The sequence below is a fragment of the Trichoplax adhaerens genome, genomic scaffold (assembly GCF_000150275.1).
Source record: "Trichoplax adhaerens TRIADscaffold_42 genomic scaffold, whole genome shotgun sequence".
Lineage (NCBI taxonomy): Eukaryota > Metazoa > Placozoa > Uniplacotomia > Trichoplacea > Trichoplacidae > Trichoplax > Trichoplax adhaerens.
The window spans coordinates 185,773-194,293 of NW_002060982.1; the positions used below are offsets into that span (position 1 = coordinate 185,773).

The window sequence follows — 8,521 nt, forward strand, 5'->3', positions numbered from 1 at the left end:
GTTTTCAAGCTAAAAGATAAACTTAAAAATTGAATAATATTATTATATTAGAGTACATCAAAGCTATGTGACTTCTACTAATTTGTTATTGCGGAGATAAGGCAAATGAATCATATTTTTAACTTATAATATCTATTTCTGCTTCTTAATTTTAACCTAACTTGCGGCTTTTACGATATTGTGCCATTAATATTGATTGAAAAATCAATCAAATAATACTAAATATAGATATTTCTATACATCATGTAATGCTTGAATACTTCGCATCTATTGGCGATAAAACTGCAATATAGTAAATATGGTCATTCTATTTTAATGGCTATTTGAAGCTTACAACAAAATAAATTATGACCATTTACTAATTATAAGTTTTATAAATAATTAATTAATCATTGTAATTCTGATTAAATTTTCATATTGGTACTTAATATTACGTTAAAGCGGTAGCCTCTTGATTCGAGTTAAGTACCGCATTACAATTTGTTAATTTTTTCTCTAATTCTGCGCATATTTATCCTATTTTCAAAGTATATAGTAATGTATCCTTATTGCCTACTCTTATCAAATTTAATTTATAACATTCAGTACAAATATAAGTCGAAGTACAAAAATATACTCAAAAGTTAGTAATTTCTATAGTTAATAACGTTATAGTTATGAGCATAGATGCCATATAAATTTTATGGCTAATCGTCATCATACGTACTCCAACCAAATTTGAAACTTTATATCGACTGTAAGCTATATTGTAGTTCCTTTAATTGTACTATAACAACAAATGTCTAAGAGCCTTACTCATTTCGTTTTCATTGCTGGATGATCTTTCTAACAGCTTTACGTGGAAGCTTTCTACATGAATCCATCCAAAGTGTAAATGAATGGCCCGTTGCCCATCANAGCTTTCATTCTCTAATATAGAATCGATTTAAATAGTAAATATCTTTATTGACAACGTGAAATAAGTGTGAAAACAATACCTCAACATTTGCACAACGTAATATGTCAAACAAGTTACGGTTTAATGTTGTATAGTCGTATAGGCCTAACTACTACATACACAGCAAATATTATCATATTACAGCACTAGTAGATTACTTAGTACTTACATATTTTTTTATATTGCACCATAATTTCAGTAGTCGAAAATATCATTGCGAAATTGCGACAGTTACATGATTATTAATTAAGTTCACAAAATAAAAATTATCAATAATAATTATCGCTTAACATCTCGCTATAATCATAGAGAATAGTCTGATAGTAGATTATAGTAAAAAATTAAATGATATTGAAATTTGATATATTTATACATCACATGTGTATACTGTAATGTTTGAGTATTTCACCTCTATTGCGATAAAGCTGCATATTGCAAATATAGTCATTCTAGTTTAATAATTATTGTAAGTTGACAAGGAAATCAATTATGACTCTTAATAAATTAAAAATTTTATAAATAATTAATTATTGTAACACTGATTTAATTTCATATCGGCATCTAATGTGTTACGATAAAGCGGTAGTTTCTTAAATCTAGTTGAGTGCCTCATTACAATTCGCTAACTTTTGCCTTAATTTTACTCATAACATGTTACAATTTTAAAGTATACTGTATTCATATTACCTATTCTTATAAAATTCAATTTATGTCATCAGTATAACTATAAGTCGAAGTATCAAAAAAATACTCAAAGCTTATCCCATGATCTCTCTAGTTAACGTTATGATTAAGGCCCCGAAATAGTTTCGTGACTAATGAACAGCAATCATCAATATGATTCTTTTCTAAACAGATTTGAAACTTTATATCGACTGTAAGCTATACTGTAGTTTCACTTAACAGCACTATAAAAATGAATGCAAAGTCTTACTCATTTAATTTTCATTTTATGGCGTAGCCTAGTTACGTAATAGTGTCCTGAAGTTTTTAATTACCATGTAACGCCTTGACGTATAACAATTTAAATTTTCGTGCGTGCCGCTTTGGTTAACTTAAATGAGATTGCTAGTGAGCGTGCTTAAAGCATGAATTCAGATTACGTTAGTGATCTAATTAGGAGCGATAAAACTAGATGTGACGTTAAGTACTACAGAGGCTATGGTTGCAGATTGAAAACATGATTACAGATCAGTACTGATTATTAAATATTAAGTGAGCAAAAGAAATGCACGATTAATAAAAGTGTAGTATCAGTCTAATCCGATACGTATATAATAAATTAAATGATTTCGATGATAAAATGTTACCGCACAACGTATTTTCTAATCAAATTTGAAAGCTGGATTTAGTCTTGACTGCTACTTTTGCAATTACTGCTGTTATTTTGCTGCCACTAATTGAGCAAGTGGATAAGATTCAACAAATAATTTTATTTTACCTATAGTGTAGTAGGAAAGTATATTCGAGCTATTAATCATAAGTAGTAAAAGCAATGACAAGTTGTTACAAGTCTAGCCAATAAATTCATGGCTTATAGTAACCTGGAGAGACATGATGCATTCTTAATTTACGATCAGATTGACAATGCTTAGGCCGAAGCCAAGTTATTACTTGTTATTACTTTTATTGAGCCAAGATAGAAGCACAACAAACGCTCTATTAATAAAAGTGCTATGCTAATCTAATTCAATACCTATATAATAGAGTACGCGTAGGTGTTTCGATAAAACTACCGCACAGCGTATCCTAATCAAATTTGAAAGCTGGTTTTAGCCTTGTCTGCTAACGTTGCTAATGAGCCAACAAGTGGATAATAATACAAGCAATATTATTGCCAACAAATAATACTATTGTTCCTTTAGCATAAGGGGAAAGTATTTTCGGATTATAAACTATAAGATGTAGACGTAATCCCAAGTCATCAGAAGTCCAATGGAAAAAATCAAGGCGTTATGATATCCTGGAGATACATGATGCATTCCTAATCCAATGTATCCATCGACATCAAGTAGTTATCTGACACTTTGACGTGCATACGAGTCGTATTGCAAGTTGACTCAATTCAATCAGACAGTGAACTGCAGTAGTATAGAGTATTTCCCGAAGTCAAGTTTATAATTGGGTAAATATCAAGTTACAACTCAAATGTCACGTTAAGGTTTAACACGTTGGATTGTAAGAGCTATTATATATTTACTAGCTATGACAGCCTAAATCGATAGATCAATGTATACTTTTACACGTTACTGCGCTTAAGTCGCTGACACAACTGCATACAAGTACGCTAATGCTAGACTATCCAATATTCAAGTTAAAAGATACACTTCAAAACTAAACAAATACTACTACAGTAAAGTGTACATCGAAGCACCATGACTTCTATTAATTTGTTATTACGCAGAAATTACGGACATAAGGCAAATGAATCATATTTTTAAATTACAATAGCTGTTTCTGCTTCTTAGTTAGCGGTTTTATACAATACTATGCCATTCTTGTTATAAAAAATCAAATGAAGTTAAATTTCGATCTATTTATACATCATGTAATACTTCAATATTTCACGTCTAATGGCGATAAAACTACAACATAGAAAATATAGCCATTCTAGTTTATTGATTATTGTAAGCAAGCCAACAAGAAATTAAATTAGGACCATCGATAAATTAAAAATTTTAAAATTTTTAGTATTTAATTGACATTTTTAATACTATAGTATAACGCTGTGTAAAACTGACAACCATCTATAAAATTAAGAATGTTAATCCAAATTACTATTAGTTTGCTGGGAAGTTTAAAGTTTACTTGTAAAATCATCGTAAGCTGAAAAGTAACTAAGCTTGTATTGTATTCCCTGTTTTTGAAGGGTTATCTGTTAGGATAGTTAAATTAATTTAGAAGAGTAATTTAAGAAGGTAAAGGCATTCTATAATAATTTTGTCTTGGCGCATATTTTATAAGTTCAATTTAAATGTACGATAAATTATAAGCTGTATTGAAGATGGCTTTGAGGATAGGCTGTTTGCACTCTAGAAATTTTGTTCGTTGTTCTTTGACAGAATGATGTCATTCCTACCAATAGTTTGCAAAGCCCGCTGCAATCGGCTAATGCTAACATTGGGATGTGCCTTTTTGTACCAGTAATTGAGCAATTCCATTGCCTGGTTAAAGACATGGTCGCGATTTTGTTCCATTATAACCTTAACACAAATCGTTGGATCTAGGATGGCCGCTAACTGTGGCCAGTCTGTGCCAATAGAGCTTGCAATAGGGTGAAAATACTTCCTAGGATCTATATAGTACAAGTAGAAACTTTACTATGAAGTACTATACGAGTATGTTGTAACAATTTCAATTGCAAATAAATTACTTGATTTTACATGATATAAAGTACAATATTTACATAATGAGCTCTTATGTCGCAATTAGAGTTGAATAATCATCTGGTTCGCTATAATTATTTATGTAATGGTAATAATGGCATTAGCGATAGCACAGGTGGAACTGTACTTCTATTGTAAGACTAATAGAAATAAATGGCTCTAATTCGAATTTGAATAACTCTGTAAACGAACTACTTACTGGACAAACAATGTACAAATAAATTAAGATTGAATATTTTTTAATTCATAAATCATTATTTATTATGTTCAGTAGCTTACTAGTAGCAAGAATATTTTAATGACGATCTTAAAAATTCGTCAGTGATATCATTATCTAGTAAAACTGTATGCGATCATATCATCAGTGGCAAACGTAGCTTAAAGAATTACATCCATTGACGAGGTAAGGTATTCCTATGTTAGAATTTACACGAAGTAATTGCTCTTAATCATATTTGAATCGATCTACAATTGGATTACTAAATGCAATTGAGAATGATTGATAGATATCAATTCAATAGAGGTTTACCTTCATCTTTGGTATCTGTCCATCGGTCTAAAGTAGTGGAATAAAAATAGTAATAATCGATTAATAGTTCTATCGTTTAAGTAATCAATGCAGTAGATTAGTGCCCATAATTTTTGATAATAATCAACTATTGTTTACGCTATTACAAAATCACCTTATATTAAATAGTAAAATAGCTATGATACAGTACATTTATGTCTCTTTGCTTGCTCTATCGTATGAATTTAGTTTATGATATCATAAAAAGTGATAATATAAGAATGAAGCTGCTGTTTATTCTCACATGCTTACCTATCCAGAATTTTTCATTATAAATCATCCAATCGTTTAAAGATTGACTGGCAAATTCCATCTTACAATGCTTACATCGAATCCAATTTTGATCTCCTTCCTTGTATTCTTCAGTTATACTTGTTTGTGTATTACATTCACTACATTTGACGAAATATCGACAATCGGCCCCTTTAAACTTAACCATCCTATCATTGACAGTGGAGATGAGTTTATTCTTGACAATTTCGTGAGGCCGTTTGACAAATATAGAATTTTTAACTTTATCGATAATCGATTGACTCCTCTTGAGCTCATTTATTTTCTGATAGCAATATTGTAAACCGATATGAGATTCCTCTTTCCTGACTACAAGATAGTGATTGTCATTTGCTAAATAATATTTGGCACATTGATAGTATAATTCTACGTCCGTATTATTCCATTCCTTTAAACAGGAAGATAACAAGCAATAATAAATTCCATCTGGAAGATATGGAATATCTGTATGCTCGTATCCGATGTAGAGCCAATCTGATTGATGATATTTTGATAAATCGAATGGCTTAACATCATATCGTAACAAGTATGGAACAAAGTATTGACATTCTTCGCCGTTGTCGTTCTTCTCATTTGTAATTGAACATAGAATATCATAAGCATGCATGAGTGCCAATATAGTTTGCTTACTATTGTCATCTAAATTAAATTTATAAATAGCATGATCAATGTATGATCTTGATAATTTTCCTGTTTGGCTTGCTATATCATAGTCACGTTTTATTTGTGCACTTCCTTGTACAAAATCTTGTAATTGAATAATGGAACGAAATATACTTAACAACCAATCGACATTAGTTATAATAATTCCGTCGTCGCCTACTTTATCACAGTAGATGACTTCTCCTAAATCGTGTAGATACATTAGCATAGCGATTAATTCATCACGGTTTTCATATAATCCGTATTGTTGAGACAAGGTTACTATTTGTTGCATTGTCATAATATTATGCACTTGAGAATGTCTAATTTGATTCATAATAGAAGATGCGGGTTGATTGTTAGTAGGGAGCGATTTATTTAATATTGTAGCCATGATATACCATCGAATAGGTATAGGATTCGTAATAAATGGCAGTGATTGTACAAATGCCTTAATGATACCATGTAAACGAAGACAACATTGTTGACGCAGCTTCTGTGTCGATGGAGTACTATCAAGAGGATTGCAATCAAAAATAACACCAGAAGAATAGATATGACTGGCATAAGAAGGCATGCGAGACGTCAATGTAGACACAAATTGATTGAATCGAGTTCGTCCATCTTTTTCATTGGTGATACAATCGCCATGAGAAGCTACTAAAATAATAATAGGTAATGAATGCTGTGAAGGTGGTAAATGCTGTTCATCTTCACTTTTAATGTTGACATTGATGGTACTTTGGCTTGTATGGCCAGCTATGATTGATGTAAGCCATTCTTGCATAGCTTGTAAATACGTCGTTTTGAGTAATTTGTTCTTCCTTGTTCTTACCTTGTCGTTAATGTCTTGCTTAATATTAAATACTAAAATATAAATACTATTGACGGAGATAAAGGGATAATGAGTAACATGATAGACGGCATGACCTGCGAAATCCCATATTTTAACATACTGATTTTTATCATCTTTGTCTGCATTTTGACTTTCCATGGACGAACAGTAATATTGATGTAAGCCTCGTTTAGACTGTGATTCTATTGGAATCTCTGTCCTTGCTATCGCTGCATCTTGCGTAATGACATTAGTTGCAGAAGAATCGACACTGTGTTGTTGCCAATTTGACACAGGTGGATTATTGGCTATAACGGGTTGATCTATTGGATCCATGTCGGTTACTTGCTGGCTGATGTTATCTTGACTATCGATACTTGGCTGGGCTAAGTCTTGTATGACTGTCTTGACTTTATCGTCCAGTATTTCAGTCCAATCACAACCCTCTAAGTTCATAATATTATAATATTCAGTGTCTACCATAATATCCAAACTCTCAGCCACTTGCGTCGGAGATGGACTGTTGAGTGGTTGCTTGGTAAATATTTTTCGAAGAGAAGTTTTGCCCACATTGCGAGGGCCAATGAACATGCCTCGTATTAAATGATTAAAGCAATGACCATGTTTTAAGCCTTTGCTATATGCATTGTAATATTTCTTTTCTTGCAAAGCTGTAGAATAACAAAATGCAGAATAGGGTTACGGTTATCCATCGCTCTCTCGTCTACTACTGTATTAAAACTTCACTTACCTTTCTGTTGTATGTGTTGATTGTTCTGACTGCCGTCGATAGTATTTGCTGGCGCTGTAACGTTGTTGGTTTGATTCGGTTGAAACAGTTCAACGGTACTCTTGATGAAATTTCTCGCTGTTGATGTCGTCGATTTCTGCTTGCGGAGAGTGATTTCGATATTCTTTTTGGTCCTTGTAACTAGGCCATCATTTCTGCTTAAGGCTGCGATCTGGAGTGACTTGTTAAAGTTATCCACAGCCTGATCGTACTTGCCTTGGCGCTCATAGATAACTCCTATGCTGTTATATGACCGCGCAACATCAGGATGATTATGACCAAGGACTGACAATCGAATTTGCAGTGACTTGTCATGCATATCCACAGCCTGATCGTACTTGCCTTGGCGATGATAGACAAGTCCCATGTTGTGATATGACCACGCAACATCAGGATGATTGTGACCAAGGACTGACAATCGAATTTGCAGTGACGTGTCATACATCTCCACAGCCTGATCGTACTTGCCTTGGTGATGATAGACAACTCCTATGCTGTTATATGAGTTGGCAACATCAGGATGATTGTGACCAACGACTGACAATCCAATTTGCAGTGACTTGTCATACATCTCCACAGCCTGATCGTACTTGCCTTGGTGACGATAGACAACTCCTATGCTACCAAATGACCACGCAACATCGGGATGATTGTGACCAAGGACTGACAATCGAATTTGCAGTGACTTGTCATACATATCCACAGCCTGATCGTACTTGCCTTGGTCATCATAGACAACTCCCATGTTGTGATATGAGTTGGCAACATCGGGATGATTGTGACCAAGGACTGACAATCCAATTTGCAGTGACTTGTCATGCATATCCACAGCCAGATCGTACTTGCACAAGCGATCATAGACAACTCCTATGTTGTTATATAAACTGGCAACATCAGGATGATTGTGACCAAGGACTGACAGTCTAATTTGTAGTGACATGTTATACATATCCACAGCCTGATCGTACTTGCCTAGGCGAATAAAGACATTGCCTATGATGTTATATGAGTTGGCAACATCGGGATGATTGTGGCCAAAGACTGACAATCGAATTTGCAGCGACTTGTCCGA

General features: G+C 33.1%; 1 protein-coding gene across 1 annotated transcript; it reads right to left on the reverse strand.

Moving 5' to 3' along the window:
• Positions 1 to 7,648: 7,648 nt before the first annotated feature.
• TRIADDRAFT_4945 (uncharacterized protein) lies at positions 7,649 to 8,233 on the reverse strand (the record flags this gene model as incomplete). Its single annotated transcript, XM_002118290.1, has 1 exon — positions 7,649 to 8,233. A coding segment is annotated over one exon (585 nt), but the record flags the coding sequence as incomplete, so codon positions are not given.
• Between the last annotated feature and the right edge of the window lie 288 nt (positions 8,234 to 8,521).